This window comes from Perissodus microlepis, chromosome 14, assembly GCF_051167445.1.
Source record: "Perissodus microlepis isolate ML-2025 ecotype Zambia chromosome 14, ASM5116744v1, whole genome shotgun sequence".
NCBI lineage: Eukaryota > Metazoa > Chordata > Actinopteri > Cichliformes > Cichlidae > Perissodus > Perissodus microlepis.
Genome location: NC_140474.1, coordinates 19,176,922 through 19,200,071, shown reverse-complemented (window position 1 = coordinate 19,200,071; position 23,150 = coordinate 19,176,922). Strand labels below are relative to the sequence as shown.

General features: G+C 40.7%; 1 protein-coding gene across 4 annotated transcripts in view; it reads right to left on the bottom strand.

Moving 5' to 3' along the window:
• Nucleotides 1-5,174: 5,174 nt before the first annotated feature.
• The window catches only part of limk1a (LIM domain kinase 1a), a 55,850-nt gene continuing 37,874 nt past the window's right edge, over nt 5,175-23,150 (bottom strand). For 2 of the 4 annotated variants that reach the window (XM_084950003.1, XM_084950004.1), the window contains 13 exons: nt 15,518-15,627; nt 14,261-14,476; nt 13,825-13,930; nt 13,249-13,463; nt 12,921-13,107; nt 12,582-12,668; nt 11,471-11,602; nt 11,252-11,311; nt 10,557-10,622; nt 9,689-9,857; nt 9,514-9,569; nt 8,765-8,922; nt 5,175-8,354 (listed from right to left, as the gene is read on the bottom strand). In XM_084950003.1, coding sequence (XP_084806129.1) covers nt 8,186-8,354; nt 8,765-8,922; nt 9,514-9,569; nt 9,689-9,857; nt 10,557-10,622; nt 11,252-11,311; nt 11,471-11,602; nt 12,582-12,668; nt 12,921-13,107; nt 13,249-13,463; nt 13,825-13,930; nt 14,261-14,476; nt 15,518-15,627 — 1,731 coding nt within the window. In that variant the 3' untranslated portion in view covers nt 5,175-8,185. Of the gene's footprint in view, nt 8,355-8,764; nt 8,923-9,513; nt 9,570-9,688; nt 9,858-10,556; nt 10,623-11,251; nt 11,312-11,470; nt 11,603-12,581; nt 12,669-12,920; nt 13,108-13,248; nt 13,464-13,824; nt 13,931-14,260; nt 14,477-15,517; nt 15,628-20,041; nt 20,118-21,018; nt 21,249-23,150 lie in introns of those variants that run through there. The other 2 variants (XM_084950005.1, XM_084950006.1) reach the window with 2 other exon arrangements.

Below are 23,150 nucleotides of genomic sequence, written 5' to 3'. Positions count from 1 at the left end.
CTTCCTGGCAGGATAACAAATATTGATTCACTGCTTAAACTCAGGACCATCTCTGCCTGTGAGCGTGCAGAGCAGACTGAGGCACAAGTCAGGGAGCTGAAAGATCATTATAGCCTCTGCCACCATTTACAACCACTTCAGGAAGAGCAGCAATGTTACAGGAGGTGGTTTAGTCAGTCCTGCATATGGACAATATATAATGTATGAGCTGCATATTACTGCTGCTGCTCTTTAAAACCAAACTGAGCAGCATGTGTTGATTCCAGAAGCACCAAATTACTGTGACATGATGGCACGGTTAACAACAAACGGATAACTTTAACATTCACACTCACAGCTCTCCAAAAATATCTGCAAATTTTGGAATGAAAACATCTAATTATGGACTCACAGAACTACAGTAGTGTAAAAGCTATTTGGTTCACTTCCTAATTTTCTCTCTCTTGACCTACATGCTGAGATCCTCCACCAGCGAGGCTGTCAGCACAGCCACAGCAGGAGGACAAGGCTTTCTCTCAGGAACACTGTGCCACCTGTCCCAAACACCCACTGTCAGCCATGGAAACCCATGCTAAGAAGCTCCCAGCGCACAGTTTTCATGCTGATGTTAATGCCAAAGGAGGCTGGGAGCTCTGCAGTTGCTGAGGCCAGGTGGAGATGCAGTGCTTCCTAAATGCTTCCACTTTGCAATAATACCACTTACAGCTAACTGTGGAATATTTAGGAGGGAAGAAGCTAAGTGCTGGATTTTATACACCAGTAGCAATGGGACTAAATGAAACACTGGAATTCAAAGATTAAGGGGTTTGGCCCAATACCTCTACGATGTATAACAAACCAAACACTGCATGATTAACTCTGAGGGACCCAAATGTTTAAAAGAGTTTAAAATTGCCTTCAAACCTTATTTGTCTTCTAGTATGCATCCTGTCTTAACTATTGTGTAACATTTGGTTTAGGAGTAATATATCTTTGGCATTTAACAGACTGAGCTCTATTAAAGCTTGGGTATTTTATTATGGTTATACTTTTCTGGATACAAAGAAACAGCTCTGGGTTCACTTTGGATAATTTTAGTCCCACATCACTCTGACTTCTTCCCAAAATATTTATCCTTCTTTCAAACACAGTGAAAAAGTGTATTTAGCACATACAGTATATCTGGTATATTTGTTAATTAAACCCAGTTACATATGTTTACAATAAACTAATTGTTCTATTTTATTACATGCCAGCAGTTCTGCAAAGAAATGACACCTAAGAAATTTAGATAACACTGAAACACTTGTGAGCAAGCAGCAGGACATGGAAACACTAACATTTGAACTTACTACTATGCTGTGAAATCTAAAGACTCCACAAAAATGATTTAACAGGGATGTGGAAGATCTGTCTCTGGACAGTCTCATTTCCTGCAACAGGGATTTGGGCCTTATTGTGTATTAAAGGACTGTTTTATTGCTTAAATCAGCATAGTAGTATAACCTTACTACTACTTAGAGCAGAGACACTGAGCACAGAGCTGACAAAGTAAAAGGTTCACTGCATATTTCTAATCATCTGGGTGCAACATATGACATGAGCAATACACGAAAAGAATATCACATGAACGCTCAGCACAAGAGCACTCATCACCTCCCACTTTCTTTTCGCCATGTTTGTATCCATTACACAACCCTTCTGTGCATACAGTACACCACAGGGCAGCTGTTTCAATGAGGGGAATGTTTCAGCTCAACTGCAGCCTCCGGTACTTCACATCACAAGATCACTGCGCCCAATAAACTACTCTCTGTACCCACACCGACACAATAAGACACAGGTGAGATTCAAACTGTTTACAACAGGGAACCAAATCTATTTGATGTCAAGAGAACACAATGTGTCCACAAATTTCTAAAATACCACTGAAAAAGACAAAAACTTTACAAATATCTTGGCTTGGAAAAACCCAACAGTGGAGACCAATGTTTGGTTTTGGGCTGTCGAATGCCGTTCCACAACATCCAAAGGAGAAAGAAAAACATAAAGGTGTCAGTGAAAAGCGATCTGAGGCAACAAACTGAACCAGAACTTCTTGTTTTATGGTGATGGTGTAATATACACTCCAAGCTCTCCATCCAGCTCCCCAGTACAGTCATTTTGCCTCTGTACTTCACCACACTGGTTTTATAATGACACAATGAAGCTGTGGTCCTTATCTGCATTAACCCTTTCAGGTCACATAGCTACACTAATTACCAGCCAAGTGAAGGCAGCTGGATGGGGAGGAAACTCTGCACTTGATGTCTATAGCCCCCCCTTCCAGAGTTTTGTTAAACCTCTTGAATTAAAGCCAAATGTCTCCATTTTAATCACCTCGTAAAGGCTCATTTCAATCCTTTGATGCTAAACACAGCAGATTACAGAGATTTTTTAAAAAAAACAAAACAACAAAAAAGCAAAAAAACACAGTGTCACTGTCCAAATATTTATGGAGCTGACTGCAGATCTGCGTAGTCCAGAAATAGTTCGGTGTGGTGAGTCTTTAGCTGCAGAATTACAGTGCTGTCGTCCCGTGTGGAGCTCAGGCTGCTGCCAGGCTTTCCAAGGATTTTTCATTCAGCGGGACGAAGTGTACCCTCAATCCTGTCCTGTCTGTCTGAGTAGACCCATAAAAATAAAACCTGCACTTATATCACCGGCTTACAACCCGGAGCTGTAGCCAAACAGACCTGAGATGATGAAGATTGTGACGATTTGTGTGTTTAATTGATTAAATTATAACAATAATACAGTTTAAAAGGAAGGACATGGGATTATTTATTTATTTTTTCTTAGGTAGGTCCTATTCAGAAAGTAGACGAGCATCTCCGCATTCAGTGTCGGATGTGAGGACTCACCGTGGTTGAACATTGCGGACCGAAACCGGCTGTTGCTGGATGAATTTTCCATCTTAAAGTTTCACTGAGCGCCAAAGGCCGCGACCTTCTTCTTCTCTTTTCCCCCCTCCTCTTCTTCGTCGGTATTTTCCTTAATTTCCTCTCCGAATCTGAACACAGTGACTGTAAAACACTCGCCTGCGTGCCGTAACCGGACAAACCCGTGTCTACACACACATACATACACACTCTCTCTCTCTCACACACACTCTCTCTCCGTTCGCGGTTCAAACTGTCGAGCCGCCTCCTGACTGCCAGCTCGGTGACGTCAGAGAGCAGCCGCGGTTGCCGCAGCATCGTCGGAATGAAAACAATCGCACGTGGATGCGCGTCGGGAAGAACGGTCACGTGCGTCTCAGAGAAATAAACTGCAGCACTCCGGGGAAGCTGTTAGCATCGGAGGAGGACAGGTAAACACAGGTGTGTGTGAACGTTGGAGCGTCACAAATAACGACAAAGCTAAACTCCATTTTTTAATTTAGTTTTTACTTTATTATTTCTTTTTGAGGGAGGAGGCGGTGATTAGTTCTTTTTTGGGGGAAATTTCCGTCTATCAAAATTCTACAATCGAACAAAAATATTGTAAACATATGACGGTGACGCTGTTCAGTTTCGCAAAATATTTGACATGATGTGATTGAAGTGTAGACATCTGGCTTTGATTCAAGATGTTCACCAAAATATTGCACTTAAATTTTGGGGGGAAATTTACTTATTTTAAATATTATTATTTTCAGTAGCTAGATGCTGTTTCCACCCATAAGATGCTTTGCCAGCTTAGGCTGAAACATTCGTTTGACCAGCCTAAAATTTGAGCTTATACATGTATTTATTAGTTAGTGCCAATCTATAATTGATTTTGACGTATAAACAGGTTCAGGTTACTTTATTTGTATCCATAGGTAGATTTGTTCTGTAATCCTGAGTCATCAATCCTCACATGCACAGTTTCAACACACAGCAGACAACAGATAAGCATAGTACAAAAAGACTGAAAAAAAGAACTAAATCATTTTGAGCATTCAGTAACCCACAAAGTAACAAGGCTACAATTTGTTCATCTGAGTGATGGCTGCTGGAGTAAAGCTGTTTTTAAACTTTGTTCTGCACATCCAACCCTTGCAACTGTTTGATGTACACTCATCAGCCCGTTAGACCACTTAAGAATCTGACTGTGAATCTTCTCTTTATAATTAAAAATGAAAACTGTGACTCCAAGTAAGGGAATAAAGCAGGATACAACTTCAACTCTTTCATGGTTCTCAGACATGAAGATCTGCAGTTTGTATCGTCTCAGATTGGAGTCAGCTGAAGATCTGTGCAAAGTGTTGATGTGACAAAGCAACACACTTGAGGGTGACACCTCATTGAAGCTGTGATAACTGCATTTCTCACTAATTTCTTACTTACATACTCTCATTTTAGAATCTGAAAACTGCACCTCCACAACTCAACACTGAAATTCATGCTTAAATAATAAGACTTCAGCAGTACTACAAGAGTATATTTGCTTTTAGCTATGCTGTTTCTGATTTAATAAAATTATCTTTAAACTGTGCGCTTTAATTTAAGAAAAAGCTGCAAACATGTCTTCCACTCATGCTGTGTTTGTTTATTGTTTTTAACAGTAGTAGTGACAGGTGTATACTGCTAACTGTAAATGAATCTAAATGATGAGCGGATATAATAAGAGACAGATGGTGACATCTGGTGGTTGCTTTGTAAACACTTTTTTAAAATACTCACTCCCTCCATCATCCCAAGTTGAAACAAGCACTATTTTTATCACTTTAATGTTGCCCACACAGTTTCTCTGCAGCTAGTGCTGATACTGCTCTCCGAGATAAGCACATGTCATCGGAAGAACCATATTTAGAGCTCACTGGTGCTTCAGTAGTGGAAGGAGGTTAATCGCAGAGTGAATATAGATATAATACTGCACAAAAGCCTTAAGTGACACATCATTTTTTATATACATCACTTCAGAGGAACCAGAACTATTCCTGAAGACTGCTTAAACAAATGACAAGAAAGCTGCCTGTTCATGCCGTGTTGGAGAATAAAGGTGGTCAAGACAAATATTGACTTTCAAGCTTGGATCTCTGTTGTTGCCTTATATACAGTATTTCTATGCATGTCTGCATATTTCATTAAACTGCTGCAAACATTTCCCATTTTCCTCGCAACATATAAAGAAACAAAGGCTTCCTCCAGACTGTTGCATAGTATTGTGTAAGAAGAACAGACACCTGGTTTATTTTAAGGAGCAACAGTTTTATTTGTAGCTGTGACAAAATGGAAAAAAAAAAAGTTGCCTCCTCAGAGTCTAAACGTTCAGGATTAAAGTGCAGAATTGTTTTCACAGCTTGTGTAAAAAAAAAAAAAAGAGAGAAAAAAATTAAATAAGACAAAAAAGAAATATGAAAATATCAAAACTAACAATGGAGATCTGGAAAATATAAATACGTTACAGAACAAGATGAAATCTCATACAACGTGGTTTCAGCAACGATAATCAACCCACTTGAATCAGGCTTGCACTTATGATACATTAAAAAAAGGGAAATCAGTTCATGTTTTCAAATCGTTGGCAAGGCTAGCTTACAACAAAGGCACAGCATTGTTCAGAGGTAACGATCCTTTGCAAAGAAGTGCTGCGGCGACATTCTCGGCGATCATCAACACTTCCTCACAGACACGCCTAACATGCTCAACATGGCTCAGACAGGGATGGAGAAAGAAAATGTGCCCACGGACGAACACATAAACTGGGAGGAGCTCACTTTACAGAAGCGCATTTGTGTTACGAGCGTACATACTGACATATTTTACATGTTTTCTCAGGAGCGGTTTTCTGCAAAGCTGTTGGATTAACTGAATCAAGAAAAAGCTCCAGAATATTACGGCCCTGAGCCAAAAAGAGTACAATGAAAAGGTGAGGAAGTGCTCTATTGTCAGAAAGACCAGCAGTGGTTGCATCCTCTGTGGGCGTCATACATGGAACAAGCAGTCAGAAACAACACAGAACATCATTCGCAAAGGACTGGTCTGTAGGCAGCAGGCAGAGCCAGGACATCTCATCCTCACGGTAGCAAAAGCTTGGAAACTTTAGGTTTATTTAGGTAGAAAAAGTGGTGCTGAAACGAAACTATTAGCAATATTACCTCAGATATATGAGAGGAGGGGTTGACGAATCTGCTGCCAAAAAACAGTATTTAAAGGTTTAACCGTGTAAATGCATCTTCATAATAAATCAGAAGCACGGTCCAAACATGGTACAGTTTGCTATCGAGAGGATGAATTTCCCGGATCCCATTTTTTATAGTTAAAAGGCTCTATCAGTGTCTTGCATTCATATTTCAACCTGAACTGACATTATTTCCTTATCACAAGTAGCCCAAGAGAGAAAAATTAACAAACGTGGCTTTAAATAGCCACTTGGTTATATAGTGCAAATAAAAGTACTCAAATGTGTACAAAAAGATTTCAGTGGGTATATAGCTATTAAAAACAAAAAGAGAGAGAGGGATGCTGTGTTTTGTTTTTTCCTTTTTTTAAAACCTCGGCTTACTCTGTTTACACTTTTTGTCTTTCTTTTATAATTTTTTTTTTAAAATCTCAAATAAAGACAAAAATAACTCTGTTCAGAAGCTGAGCAGACCTAGCAAGAATATCATGCAGCTTGTGAAAACATCAGCAGGAATAAAAAAACAAACAAACAGATATAAATGTCTCATGTTAGAAGGTGCAAAGGAGATTATTTCTGAGGATGCACACAGACAATGGAAGGAATACAGTGATATTTACAGCCAGCGTTTACATGTAAACAAGAGACAGAGGTGTGGGACAGACAGCTGACGTAATGAGGCAGTACCTTAACTACTGTACAGTACACGAGAGAAGAGGGAACCCTTAAGAACTGCTTGATTGCTCTCAAAACCACATATAATTAGAGCTGATCACAATACGTAGTCTTAGAGTTTCAGCTAGTTTAAAGCCATTTGATGCAATTAGATTGATCCAGTATTATTTTAACGTTTATTCCAGCGGACATCTGTGGCAACACAAAAGCTCGCAGGTTGACTGCTGCTTTTTCGGATAGAGAGAAAAGACGAAAATGTAACATTTACGGGGTTTAAAATAACGTTTTAGGGATTAAGATTGCACATACGTCAAACAGTAAAAGCCCCAAACCTGCCACAGTGGTGGAAATGTAGAAAGAGAAGAGGGGGGGAAGAAAAAAACCTTTCGGCTGTGCCTTTTTAACTGCAGTCAAACCTCTACTCTCCATTTCTGGTCGGCCAATAAAAATATGGCAATGTCGCGTACGTATATAAAATATGTCTGTACATTTACTATATTTAAAACATTTACATTGTCATAGGTTATGTACACTGCTAAGTGTTTAAATGTCGGTGCGGATGAGATATGCCAACAGCTCTTAAAACTGAGAGACAACGTACCAAATCTATGCCAAAAAAGGGAGTGTGTACCTCCATGTGAAAGTCAGTGCTACACAAGAAATAGGGGAGAGGGGCAGCAACACAAGAAGATTAGTGGTTTGTGACCAAATGAGGTCAGAGGGACACGAAGAACCAGGATTTGCCCTGACAGCATTATTTACAGTCATGCGCTCTTCTGTGAACTATTTAAAGCTTGAAAGGGTTTGCTTCATGAGTCGATCTAAACCTCTAAACGACACACACAGACATACACACACACCCACACTCCCTCGTCTTTGACGTCCAAACAGAAAGCAAAACCAAACCTGCAAACACCTACTGCACAATATATTCTGTAGATGCCTAAAGTGAAGGTCTGCTGTATGCATTGTTTTTAGGGGTGGGGGCGGGGGGATTATATTTCCACATGAACATACACACTACAATAGTACAGCAAGTATTCTTGACCTGGTATGACCTCTAAAGTTATATCTACATGATTCAAGAGCTGATTTGTGATTTGAAAGTCGGGTCTGATTGCATATGACGTGTTCCACTCTAGCTTCAGGTGCAGCAGAATCAAGCAATTCTAATTAATGTCTCTTGATTTTACTTTGAAAGTCAATATGTGTGCGCAGGTGGCTTTCTCAGTTTGACATTTTTCCCCCTGAGTCTATTTACTGAGCCTGAGCCAGTCTGCTCCCGCAAACACGGAGGGGTATTTACATGACTCCTCCGCCCACTGCGCCAATCCAGGCAAGGTGGTCGCCACCCCTGTGGGGGTTACTGATAACGTCCCACTTGTCCCTGTTGTGCTCGGGCCTACTCTGGCTGCTCGGGGTGGGTGTGCAGGCCGTTCTCAGGACGTGTTATGCTGTGGTGCTCCCAGAAGGCCTTGTGCAGCTGATCCACTTCGGACATCAGGGGCAGACCGATGTCCAAGTGCATCTTTAGGTTCTCCAGCCACTCCTCCAGTTTCGAGAAAGCAGGCCTGTGTATTAAGAAAGCAGACGGACACCACAGTTTGTAAACCTCTCCTATTTATTTGTATTTATCAAGTTCTTTTGTTATAAATTAAAGGGACAGTTCACCTCAAAACACAATAAAACTTGATTTTCTTGCTCAGAATTGAAAAATCCAGGTACCTGACGGGCGTTTACTTGAGTTAGTCATACAACACAGTGAAGGATTTATGCTTGTTTAATCCTTTTAATGTGCTGAAGTAACCAAAGTTGTTAGAATTGGAAGTTTAGGCCAGTTTCAAAGGATCGAGAAAATATTTTTTTTTAGTTGGTTAGTATGAGAAAAAAATCTTTAAATAAAAAGCTGGCTCCTGTGATAATCCAACTCTTGGTGAACTGTCCCTTTAGGTTACATGTCAAAATGAATTCGGTGTCTGACCGTTTGTCTGCATCGAGGTCACAGCACACAGCAGCCATGGGGAAGAAGGCGCGGGGACAGTTGGTGGGACAGTAGTGCTCCAGGAAACCCGAGATGTTCAGTCCAAAGTCCGTTGCTCTGGGGAGGTAGTCGGGGTCAGCATTCACCCTGCCAATGATCTGAAAAGAGCAAGAAAGAGCAAAAAGAGTTAAAGATCGAAGTGTCAGAAGTCTCCCCCAGTCTTGGTCAGCCCTCCAGCTGAAAACCAGCAAACCCTCCAAACAGAAGCTCATGGTGCCAGGAGACCACAACTATCATTTGTGTGCCCGTCAGCAGCCACATGAAGACTTCTTTGCTTTCCTGCCCTCTAATCCCTGTAATGTTCTCTGGATAATAACGTTCATCTGGAGAACTCATACTGGAGCTCCTAAACTGTTGAGCCCAAATTATGTGGATGGTGTGTGGCCAGGCTGCAAGCCTTCATCACTGTGGCGCTGGATGCTCAGTTGGAAAGCAATTTTCCCCCTCTGAGAAATGTGGAGTTTGGGAGAAGGAAGACTGTTCCCCTCATAAAATGTAATGGTGTGTTTCATATGAGGCTAAATTCAAGGTTTGACAGTGTTAACTTTTTCCTCTAATTACAGAATAACACCTTAGACTGGTTTTATCATCTGGAGGCCCTGAAGACATTTGAGATCTCTGGGTTTATTCATGAAAAAAATATAACTTCAGGAATCCAAAATATCCAGAGCAGCTGATGGATAGCTTACCTCACAGAGCATGATACCAAAGGAAAAGATGTCTACTCTCTCATCGTAGCTCTTCCCTGCGATGGAAAAAGACAAAATTAGACTAATGTTAAGATTTTGGTGATCTCATACTCAAAAAAATATTTGTGATTAGCACAGGTAAGCAAGGACATGGATCACTTCCTGTAGTTCATACCATGGATCATCTCTGGAGCCATCCAGTAGGGGTTTCCCACCACCGTGTATCTCTTCCGGCGGTCGGGCCTCTTGAGGCCAGACAGCTTTCCCTGCGTCAGCTTTTCCCCGTTCTTGTCGTCCACCATGAGTCGAGCCAACCCGAAGTCTGCCACCACCACTGTGTTGTTCTTTAAAGTGAAATATGCCAAAACATTTTATTTTTATGCAACAAGCATACTCACCAAAAGTCACTAAATGTGATTTTTACTACACAAAGTATTCACATTAATGAAATTCACAATATAAAATGATGTCAGATGCAATGAAATCACTTGCTGGGAGCAGGGGACAGCTTGTGTGTGAGTACCACAGGCTGACAGGTTTAATGACTTGTTCTCTTTTCATAAAGGAAATGGGCATATTTAGTTCATTCGCTTTACAGCTTGAGGGAAACACTGTCTGAAAAAAGCATCAACCTGCTAGTTACTAGTTCTGGATTCACTCTTTTCACTATCAACATCATCACTTCTGAAAAAAAGACAGACATAGTGTTCAGGGATATATCTGTGGTGAATCAGGTTTAAGCTTCTCTAGTGAGCTTAAAATTAATCTCCAGGCTGTCAGGCAAACATTTTGTTGTCATGTGACACGTGTTCAGCACTCCCCTTGTTTAGGTCCGGCAAGCTGAATGTTTCTGCTTTAAGCTTCTTGTGTGGAGTGTTTTTTAAGTCGTCTTAGTCTCCCATAGCAACTGCGAACAAAGGCCTTTTTTGTTTTTGTATGAGCGAATGGCAGGTGAGCCGTCCTAAATCCTTAAAGAAAACATGCTGTATGTGCAGAGGTATGTCGGCACAAACACAAAAGTGTACAGGAAGACAAGTTCTTACCTCTCGGACTAGACAGTTGTGAGAGTTCAGGTCCCGGTGAATAATGTTCATGGAGTGCAGATATGCCTGAATGACAGACAGACAGACAGATAGGAGAGGAAGGAAAGGCAGGAAGAATAAAAATAAATAAACAGTCTTTTGATAATCTGTAAGTAGAACACTGCCAAGTCGAACAATACTGTCTGGGTTTATCTCAAAAGCTCTTGCTGAATATACAATAACACAGTCATGCTTGACATGCATCATTGTACAGCTATCTGGGGGGAAATCCAGAGAACCTGTGTTCTTATCCTGCAGGAATTTATGCTCTGATTTAACCTTTATAGTAAGAAAAGTGCCTCACAAGTGTTGTAGCTCACAAACATGACCACTAGAGGGAGACAACAGCAAGACTAAAGCAAAAAGTATGTGTACAGCAGATATTCAGAGTGCATCTAACAGGAGGCGGTGGTTATCTCTCACAACCACTGATCTCTACTTTTCTCTTGGCTCAACAGGATTTGATTTTTATTTATAAGGTTATGATCTTGGTTATGTTTTGTTATTGACAATACAACCGCACCATCTTCACTTGTGTCGTGTTCTGTGTTTTTGTGTATGCAGTGGCAAAACAATAATAATGATCTAAACCACTTTCTCCATGCAGAAAAATCTTGGTTTGTTTTCCAGAGTGTATTAACAGTATATACACTCACCATGCCAGCAGCGATGTCCTTAGCAAAACTGACCCGCTGGTTCCAGGGATAGTTTGAGTCCTATAGGAAAAACCAAAACACACAACTTAATGTAACATACTGGTATAAAGTGATGAATCATTACTTCTTTATTTTTATTATTATCATTATTAATAATAACCATGCTAGTCCATGCATTGGAATTCCATATAGGAAACACACAGCCCCCCATTTGTTTACCATTTTCTTGATGATTTCCCGCAAAGTGCCTCCTTTGATGTACTCTGCGATGAAGTTGAGTCTCTTGTCTTTGTAGAGGACTCCGATGAACTTGAGCACATTGGGGTGATCCAGGCATCGCATGACTTTCACCTTAAAGACACAAATAATTATTTATTTATTTTCACACACTGTTGTAACATCTCTGGGAAAAGTCCACAGCAGCTGTAAGGGATCTTAAATATTCACAGTACAAAACTATCACCTGAACAAATTATGACAGTCAGTGTTAATATTTTTGCAGTTACTTCTTCTACTTTACAAATGTGACTACACTACTGGTAAAACTAAAGTCACATGGAGGAGGCAGCATGCCACTGTTACACATGACATCTGAAATGTTTGCCTCCTTCTTTTCTAATCTTCACCAATGAGGATTACACGAGACTCAGTAATTTAAGACTTGGGCCACCTACAAACAAGCAGCCAGCACGAGTAATAATCATTGCTTAGCTGTGATTGGGGCTCATTTTACAGCGAATCTCTTTACTCACTTTTCTAATTACAAGACTCATCACTGTTTCAACCCAATAATAAAGCTAAATACCCACTCATAAACATCCACAACTAAAGTGGAACCATTTTTATGAGCTTCAAACATCCCATTTAGGAGGCAGTTAACTGGATGAATGAGGCTAATCTAGCGGCAAACAGGAACACGAGGAGTGATTCAGATCCTCAAACCCCAAAAAGCCTCACAGAAATCTGAACCTGAGTCATCCTCTGCTATCGGCTCTCTTTAGGGAGGTCGGCAGAGAGATAAAGTTTAATGTGGGCGGTAAAATAAAATCTGCCCAGCCATCATTTTTGGGAGACAGGACTATGTGAGCATAGTGAACTGATATTATTTCAAAGGGGAGTTTATGCCTTTTTAATTTCATTTTCTCTTCAGGTGTGAGACGTCTGCCTTTTTCATTTACCCCTTTCCCACATTCAGGAATGGCTCACTTTAACTACAATCTTTAGCTTTTGCTTATAGAAGAAAAAACAACAATAACTTTTGTGCACAAGCTGCTCTGTGTTATGTTTCATTCACAGTCTGAAGTCTCTGAGATTGTCTGTCTCCACTCACCTCTTTGAGGAATGTTTTTTGAGTCTCGTCATCAAAGCGGATCAGCTCTTTCATCACCATCACCTCACCCGTCTCTCTGTGTGTCACCTTTAACAAGACACAATGCACAAATCAAGTTAAGCAACACTGACTGAAGCAATGTTAAGAGACAAAACTTAAAAAAGAAAAATTCCCTGATGTGATAAATCCCCAGTCATTCCATCCGCCTCCCACTATACACTTCTTTCATCTCAATGCTTCCCCCTTCTGGATTTTTTTCAGTATGACTCGTTGCATGCTACATTGTAAATGTAGCATGCAACTAATGAGTCTAAGGAGTCTCTGCCAACTCAAATCTACCTTTATGGCTTGTCCAAAGCATCCCTTCCCCAGCACTTCTCCGTGGATGAGGTCAGATGGGCGGAAGATACGGTGAGTCCGGTTTGAGACGACCCGAAGTGACTCAGACCGATTGATGTCCTTCCTCTGGGAGATTGGTGACGCGGCATTGCTGGATCCAGGCGACTTATCAGTGCTGTAACTTCGCCTAAAAGAGAGGAAAACAAAGAAATCAACCTTTTCATGAAGGAAGGTGTTCACACTTTATTAATGGGAAGATGAGAACATACATTTACTCTTTGTAGCAAACTGTGATAAAAGTATATTAGCTGCTGCATTGATGTCTTACGTGATGATGCGGGATTTCAGGTTGCTGATGTCTGGATTGGGGGGCTGGGTGATGGGTAGGATGGGGCTGGGCCCTTCTGACAGTGGGGTGGACAACGGACCGTCCACCTGGTCCTCAGCCTCTGAGGAGCCTCCCTCCTGTCCCGACTGGCTGTGAGGGTCGTGTTCGATGGTGAGCTGCAGCAGCCGGCTCGTTTCCTGGATCAGCAGGTCAATCTGGAGAAGAAGAGACAGATCAGACAGAATGGTCAGATCAAAAAGTGAACGGCACTAATGCATTTCATAACTTAAAAGGATATATCTGCTCATTGAAGTGCTCTGGTTGTATTTGCTTATAAGTTCAGGGTTAGATGAAGCACTCATGTTTCAGTAACTTCCCTTATGAATTTACTGAAACATTTATTTATTTAAACAGCTGGTTATATTATTAAGTCTCATCTTGCCACTGGAAATCCTCAAAAGCTGAAGATGGATATCATCCCATTTTCCTCCAAAACAATAGGAACACAGAGAACCGCCTGAGTGAAACTAAAGCATCATCTTTTAGCAGCAAACACATAAAAATAGTGATGAATACCTCATCCAGAGGAACGTTGTGAATGGGTGTCCCATTAATTTCTAAGATCCGGTCTCCAACGTGAATGGAATTTTTCACATCTGGGCTGATGCAGTCGGCATCCACCCTGGAAACAAAAAGAAATCTCCTTAAACACCTTTGTACACACAGGGGACATTTTTCTTTTAGTATTGTCCAGAGAGCAGATAAGTCTGAGCTCATTTGAATAACAGTGACTATCCTTCCACTCTATTATACATTTTAAATGAATCTCATCTATCACTCTGGCTTCCATTTATAAATCCCCCTCCTTTATCCTTTGTCCTCCACCATTAACCTTCCCTAATGCTGCATCTCTTAACTCATTCCCCCTTTCCTCTTCATTTTCCACTTGCTCTACATTCCACAACCTGAAACACGATATTCATTTTATCCACAAAACAAAAACGTGGCTCACTGGGAGACTCTGACGGTGTGTCCATGTTCGGGACTGTAGCCGTTGGTCGGGCTTAGCGGCTGGTCAATTGCCACGGAGAAACCGCGCCCTTTGCGTCCGTTGTTGCCATCAGCGGAGGCCGGGATGGACACCAGTGTGACCGTGTGAGGGATCCGTGAGCATGGCGAGTCCGGTAGCGACACCGGGGTCACGATGGTCTGGTAGTAGCAGTGACCACTGGAGCCAGAGAGGAACAGAAGTAGAGATTAAAAATAGAATTTTTTTTTATTTATTATTTTTTTCTAAAAATGAGAACAGCGGTAATAAAACAGATAATAGGAATACTCGTGAGGTTTGTATGAAAAATCAACTTCTCATTACAATAATTTTCACAGTGTCACATGTTGCTTCAGCTCAGCCAAGACAACACTGTACACTCATTGTTTTGAGTCAGGTTGACCTTTGATAAGTCAGAATGTTATGAAGTGACTAATAACCTATGAGGTGATGACAAACAAGGACAGCCAAAATGTAAAGCTGTTGCTGATATCCTTTCTGTGTCATGTCAGTCAGCAACATGCGACTCTCTCAGCCTGAGATTGAATGTAATGATCTGAGAAAACACCAGCTCTCAAGGTGAGTAATTCAAAGGTATTGTGGGGGAGGTACCATAGTTCTGTAGATTTAGGCTGTCTCAGTGTCTTCTGTCTCTCATGTAACCCCAGACTCACTGTTCTTGTCGAATCTAAGTCTTTATGGACACTGCGATGTCATTATGTTGCTGCAGAATACAATTAGCCGCCTCTCTCATGATATTCTTTGATAGATACAGTCTGAAACTTGTGACAAGAACATTAAAGCAACCCTGGAGCTATTGGAAGCTAGCAACTAACAATATGATGTTCAAACTGCAGCTTCTGTTTATATGATAATAAAAGCATTCTTCTCCCAGTTTAATGGTTTTATCACTGGTTTCATGCTTAAACCACACTCAGATATGAGCATGTCTTCTGCCAGTTGTCACCAGTTTGTCATAATGTTAACAAAAAGCCCTTTGAAGCCAGAAATAAGCGAAATAATTTTGAGATTTTGTCAATCAACAGCAGCTTATGGCACACTTTCGTGCTCTCCTAGGGATTCTGAGCGGATTAGCTTATGGCAGAGGATGAAACTGGGGAAAGATCACGCGTACTAGTTTCACAGGCTATGATGGATGTGACACATAAAGCAAGCGCCTCAGCTTTTTTTCTTTTAAACTTTACAGTGACGGATGCTCACCAGTACAGTTTAGATCTCTCCACCAGAGCGTATGTGTCTCCATCACCGATGAACGATCGGCAGTTCAGACACGTGAAGCATTCTGGGTGATATTTCTGTTCCCCTGCGACCTGTTAAAAAACACACATACACACAAATACATAAATGAACATGTAAACAGAGTGGTGGAGTCTGATGTTAAATAGATTTTTCTCCTATCTAACGACGAAAAATGTAGCAATATTTCAGGGCTTTTGAGCAACAAGCAACACGAGGCTGTCTCTGGAAATAAGGGCGAGGTCTGGTGATTGAGGGTAATCATTAGTCTCATGCACAAGCATCGAGTTTGCTGCTGCCAGATGCCCTCCAGAGCTCGGGGTAGTTTTGCAAACAAGAGAGAGAATTGAGTTATGGCCAATAAAGAAAACAGACCAGCCGATAATTCATACTGGCAGCTCTGAGGGTGAAGCTCTGGGTGTTCCTCAGACCAGAGACCACTAAAATGACCAGAAAAATCAAGCATCAACACCCCACTTTTAATGCCGCTCCCTGTCCTTGCTTGTTGCGACACTCATCGACTAAAATAATTGATTAAGTAGCCTTCGATGTATTATTATCGACTCCTTCAGGTAATGTGGCGCCTGTCCATGCAAACGACCCACCCACTCAAAGGCTTAATGATTAAACATGAGACATGAAATTAAGTACCTAAGGTCAAGCCCATGAGAGCCATTTGATCCCCAGAGGCTGTGCTTGTTAGTCCATTTTTTGCTTTTAGTGGCAGAAATTTTTGGAGGGAGTGGACCCCTTGACAGCACTCCTCAACTGCACTGATTTACAATGCTAATGAGATACAGGAGGACTAAGAAGGGGCAACGCGTGGAGGAGAGCTGGACAAAGAATAATCAATCACATGCAAACAGAATTTACTCATTCAGCTGTTCCGTTATTTAACTTTCTGATAAACTAGTGGAGAAATAATCACCAGAATACCTGATGAAATATTAACATTGACTGTGCCCCTGCAATACTGCATATGATTCAGGTCATTATAAAAAGGACTCATGGCTGCAAACCTGAATCAGCCTCTAAGCAGAACTACTTTTAAATGGTAGTAAACCTAAAAACAGAGAGGGGAAAAGTGAAGATCAAAGAATCAATGAAAACCTCCGTCTACAGCCATATGTCGACTACTCCTCCCTCCTGGGAAAACAGCAGTGAAGACACACAAACAAGTAAACACATGTCGAGGCCTTGGGCTGCAGCAAGGGAGACCCCGCAATTAATTTATGGCTTTTTAAAGTAATTCAGCTCCTTCCAGCTACACAGCAATAAAATATGCTCCCATCCTGACTTATTTGTATGTTAAATATTTCAGTTTCTGCTTTTGAAGTTAAAAACAACAAAAGTTAGAGTCTGACACTAACAGGAGAATAAGAGTCAACTTGTATCCTAAGAACAAAAGAGGAGAAAATAGAAAATAGGCTCTGTAATGGACACAGGGAACGAGGCAGCTGCGAGGTTAATCGACCAGCTTAATTTCTTTATTCGTCAACTAAGCAGTCACAAAAAGAGGAGCCATAAAAATTACACCGTGACTTCGAAAGGACATGTAAGCACAACCTAAAGCAGCAAGTGCTGTGAGAATGGGAGATCATTGTAAAGTTAAACACAAAAGCTGCCCGATTATTTTTAGCGCCACATTTTCTCTTAGGTGTAGATTTCTCTTAGGTGCAGCCCTGCAAATAAATTAAGCAGACAGGAAGAGAGGACAGCTGGACGGAGATGAAACGGACGTGTGGCTCTGCACGCCCTGACTCTGTGGCGGCCATTTGCTTGCTATGCAGACACAACAGACACACACACCCTCTTTAAACCCGCATGTGACAGGCGACAGCTGCTCCCTTCACACTTAGGACGTCGTCTCCCTCTAAACTGTGGACTGAGTGATTAAAAATAAAGGACAAAAGATGAAATACGAAATCACTCAATGGAAAAAAGAAAAAGAAAAAAAAAGGTTTGAGAAACACCAAATGCATTAATACACCACTGGTTCCACATCCTATCCTGACATAAGGTCTGTGGGTGTGTGTCGAGTCTGCATTAGCTCATAGTCATGCTCAAGAGTGTGTGCGATGGTGTGCGTTAGCCTCGTGTCCTCTTCGAGTGAACACAAACCAAACAGAGAACACATGTCTGCCTGGGGGGGAGAGGAAGTGGGTCCACGGGGTCCAGGAGTAACCGGGTCAAGCTGCCGTTACTCTGCTGCCACGTGCGCCATGTTCATGGGATGACAGAGAGAAATGAAGCTAAAGAACAGTTGAGGTCTTTGTAGCTTCTGTGCTCAAATGTTTATACTAATGATGTTTTTAAAGAGTGTGGAGTTTACTAAAAGTGCAGTTTTAATGCTAATTTCTTCTACATATATATATGTAATTCTATATATAACATTCATGAAGGAAGTTGGTTTGTTTGGTGTCATTAACAGCCTAGTGCACTGTAACTTGAAATTAGTTTATTTAATCTTCTCAATCAGTTTAATATTCAGCAAACTGATAGAAGTTAGCTACACAACAGCTACACTTGCCAAATAGTTGGTACATTATTTGTTACTAAGTCTAATCATAAGAGTTATTAAACGCTGGTTCTCTTCTACAGTCTACCTTGTGTCCGATCACGGCAGATGGCTTCTCTTTCCCTTAACCTGGTTTTCTTCCTGTTAAAACAGAGTTTTTGCTTTACACCGTCACCAAGTGTTTGCTCATAGGGGTTGTTCGATTGTTGACGTTTTCTCTCTATTACTGTAGACATTATAAAGCACCTTGAGGCCGCTGTTGTTGTGATTAAGCGGCATATAAATAACACAGAATTTAATTCAAATGACTTGAATTGAATTGAATGACTCATCTATACATCAAAACTATTTTTTAGCTTCTTTCCAAGATGTGGATTAAGCCTAATCCCAGGTAAAAAAAGAAAAAAGAAAGAAAAAAAAAAGTTTGTGGTTCTGGCTAATCCATGTCTGGGGAACTGGGCACTTGAAACAAGTTTTAACAAAGCTGGGTAAATCTTACAACACATAGGCTAAATGTTAGAAGAGCTCATACAAGTGAATCTAACAAAAGTCATGTTTGGAGAGAAGCCTTTAATTTAGTAGCAGAATTTCATCATCAGCGTGTGAAACAGAATCAAGGAGAGTCTTCATGTTAAATTGTGAAAGTCATTGCTGGAAAGTTTCTTCACAATGACCTCATCATCTTGTTTTTACTATATCACACTATATGTAGATAAAAGTATCTACTGTCTGACACATCAGTACTTTAGTTTTTTTTTAAAAATCCTATTATCTGAATTTTCTCCAAACACTGAGGATCCCTCAAGTTTAAAGAGCTCACTCCTTAAACAGTTTAGCATACATTATCACCACGTTATTAAGTGGTTGCAGTCTGCGGGGTTTTTCTGGTGAAGAAGTACTGATGAGGTAATGGGGAAGAAAATTTTCTAAGTAGTTTCGAGTGTTACCTCATTACCACCAACGTGTGACCGTCACCCACAGACACTTTTAGGTTAATGCAGCCTTCAAACTTTGTTTGTTTTTCAATGATTTATAAGTGCAACCTTAGAGTGGCTGTGGAATGTGAAGTGACCCTTGGAGGTTGTTTTTTAGGAATTTACAACAGTGTAATACTCTCAGTGACAGATAAAACAACAACACTGAGGTCTGAGTAAATACAGTTATAATTAGCATGTAGATTATGTTACAAACACATGGGCTGAAAAAACTAAGGCAGACCAGTGGTGGCAGTTCCTTATATAAAATTTCAAAGACACGTTTTTACAGTTGACAGTCTCTCATTTCTATTTCATACGTCATGTTCCAACCCAAATCATTTAGTTCTTGTTTTGCTCCGGTTTTGCTTCAAGATCTTTCATATCTTCTTTGTGACATTTTTCCATTTCCATCACATCATTTCACATTTTCCTCACTGATTATGTTTACTAATGAAAGCCTTATACAAAGCCTTATACAGCAGTGAATACAAAGGACCACAAACAGATGCCACATGTCTGATCGCAGACGTGAAGAACTTTCTAGAAAACAGCAGGGCCAAAGCACTGGGAAGTTGACACACTGATCTCACGTCTAAAGTGAAGACATAATGATTTTTATGAAACTATATTAACAGCAAAGTAAATGTGAGATGTTTAATGAGAAAAAACTTGAATATATTTGAATACATTGTTTTTTAACTTATCTATTTAAGGAATACATTAGTGGAAATCTGATGCCTCTGGGACACCACAGGAACACAGTCAAAGGATAACATCACTAGGCGCTTGCAGGTCTGCATATCCAAACCATTGACTATTTGTACAAATTTTCTAGGCATACACACCAAACATGAATAAAGGTGCACCCATTCTGAAACTGAACCCCTGCAGTTAGGAGCACCGGTTGGATCCTCTGACTTAACAACACTCTTGCAAAATGTGAAAGAATGACCTCATATCAACAATGCAAAGGGTGACTCTGAATGGACTCACAGGATTATAGGAGATCTGGCTTTGCTTAAACCCGTCCTTGATGTAATGAACTTTCCTCTGAGGCATCCTGCATGAGCTAAACAGAAATACACAGTCCATATGTGACTGAGTTCACTGAAAGCAAAACAAAATTTTAATAGCTGTGTTTAAAAAAAATGACATCATGTGGGGGAATAGTCAGAAGAGCATGTGTATCTGATACCTGATTTGCTGCACTGAGATTGAGCTACAACTGGGTCAAATACTAAAATCTGTCAAAGGGATTTCCTAAAGCTTTAACACACAGAGTATGGTCAAGATGCTGCACAAAACTGCAATCAAAGCTGGCTAAACAGAAATCAAGTAAAAAGATGATGAAGCTACAGTACACATCATTTAAGCAAACATAATTAGACTGAAAGGCTGACAGCAAGACAGTGGGTCACATTGATGCTGTCTGAATGGAAACCCCCTACCGTCACAAACCGTACAGTGCCACAGCATACCCTGGCCTCCGCTTTGGAAAGCTGCTATTCATCCTGTCAGCCCCCCTCCCTCTCTTTCTGCAAGTCTCAAATCCACTTTCATAAAAAATAAATAAATAAATGAAAATGTCCTGACAGTGATTTTTAAAAATAATCTTTTTGAATGTGCTAGCACTTTTATGTGAGGAAGAACGCATCCTAAAAATAGCATGTGTGCCATGGCTCATCACATTTTCATGACATGGAGCAGAAAAAAAGACGCATATCTGTAATTAGAAAAAGCAATACACTGACCCAGTTTAAAGGGACACACAAAACACACCATATTTCATGCTCTGGCTTTAACATTAAAGAGGCATGCTGGAACAAGACTGTGCAGAAGCAACCGGCAAACTATCTGAACCAGCTTAGAGACCTGCTTCGCTGCCTCCCCGCCGGCTCATGAATACTATAAATCAATCAGAAGACACCCAGAGTGTCAGCATCAGCATCAGTAGCAGCGAATAGGCTCACCTTCTTATCCCTTTTCCACAGCCTGAGACAGCAGAAGCTCCAGAAAAATAAATCTCCCACCATGTCAACGGGAGCCGGCGTCTCTCCTCTTTGCTGTTCTAGTTCATTCTACTGAGGCAGGCGATTTCCCCCGCTGTCATAACAAAACACTGGCAGCAGCCAAAGCAGGCAGCAAGAGAGCACTGAGAGGGGGAGGAGAGAGCGAGCAGCCCACGCCTATGCAGCTGAGCTCATCTCTGAATCAGTGCCACTCCCCCCCCACCCCAACCACTCTGCCTTCCCCTTCTCTCTCGCTCACTTTTGCTATGACATCATCGTTTCCTGTTTGGCCCAGCCCACTCTTGTACATGCTGTCAGCTTGCCGGCTGCTTCGCACCCCCCTCCGCCCAACCCCCCACGGTGTCTTCAGAGAATTCCTTCCCTCTCCCCCTATTCCTGTAATCACATTTTGAAAGCGGCAGTCACAGGCCTGACTAATTGAATGTTATGCTATGGAAAGTTGTTTTTTTTGTTTGTGTTGCATGTTTAATTTAGTGTGGTGCTGAACTAGGTAAAGTGAATACACTGGGCTTGTCATTATATTCCTTTAAACAAAAAAACTTGATAAAAATGCAATTACTGATTCTTTTCAAATCTCAAATATTAATAGTAAAGCAAACCACAGTGAAAGCAAGCCACAAGCTTACTATTCAACCAAATCAACAAAGCTAATAAAACCCAAGTAAAAATAATACAGCCTAAAAATAATAACGTAATAGCAGCAAATATTTTGGAAGTTAAACCTTTAAAAACTGTTTAATATAATAATTAATATTTTATTTTAAGTGTTTTTTCTGACCAACTAAAGCTTCATTCAACATCCTGCAGATCGATGGAAATGCATAACTAAATAGTAAATACTTTTTAAGTCTTGTCCTATGCTAATGTCAGATTACAACAGGCAGGATTTCACCACATAAAGTTGAAAAAAAGTTCAGAGACAGCTCTGTGTTACATTTACTGTAAAATAGGTGTGTCCTATTGCGCTTTTCCCGTCTTAGCTTGTACAGAACAGTTCGGCACAAACATGTTGTGCATGCCAAGAAGTCCAAGTCTCTGGCCTCACTTTAGACCGGTGCTGGAGGACCATCTGAGTGTGTACTGTGCAGATATTAATAGACATTCAGACCCATTCACGCTAAAGTGGTGGAGACGGACTGCAGTGAGAGACAGCTGCCAGGAAAGCATATGATATGGATTCATGTTACCTTAATAATGTGATTATTGGAAGGTCTAGTGACAAACAGCTTTGATATATAATGATTCCAAACTTTGCTAATCTAATAGCAATACACAGTACATGTGAGTCAAGATTCAATATAAAGAATGTATCTTGCAAAAGGTTCTAGGCCAAGTCAGCATTAACCAAGCAGGGTTTTTGTTGGTAGGAGAGACTGAAGCTCTAGGAAAATAATCAGTAAAGGTTTTCACACAGAAATGTAAACAAATTATATAACAAGGCATACACAGTTCTCACAGATATATGTTAATGCTAAGTCAGAGACAGAGCTTTATACCCACTTAACAATCTCACTTGTGACACTGTAGCCAGGATGTAAAGTGTACAAAAGTATGGTTAGTTACACTCACTGGACACTTTTTAGATATACCTATTTAAGCTGTTGTTAAATGTCTAATTAGCCAGTCACATGCCAGGATGCATATAGCATGCATTTAGGCATGTACACGGTCAAGATGACCTCTGAAGTTCAAAGTGAGCTTCATGATCAGGAAGAAAGGTGATTTAAGTGACTTTGAATGTGGCATGGTTGTTGATTCCACATGGGCTAGTTTTGTATTTCAGAACTCGCTGAAAGAAAAACCACACTTTTTGCCACTCCTGTCAACTTAGAACTGGAAAGTGAGGTCTTATTTTCAAATCTCAAATTAATACAGCATCTTTGTGATGTCGCAGAACAGGTGATTTGCATTATGAATGTTCAGCCAACAAATCTGCGTAGCACTGTCACGGAAACATGGACCAGAGTCACTAAGAAACCTGATCCTCCAAAAGAAGCATTATAATACAGTATAGTGTCTATCTGAATAGGCAAATATTTCTGTTATTCATGATCCAAGGCAGAGAAAAACAA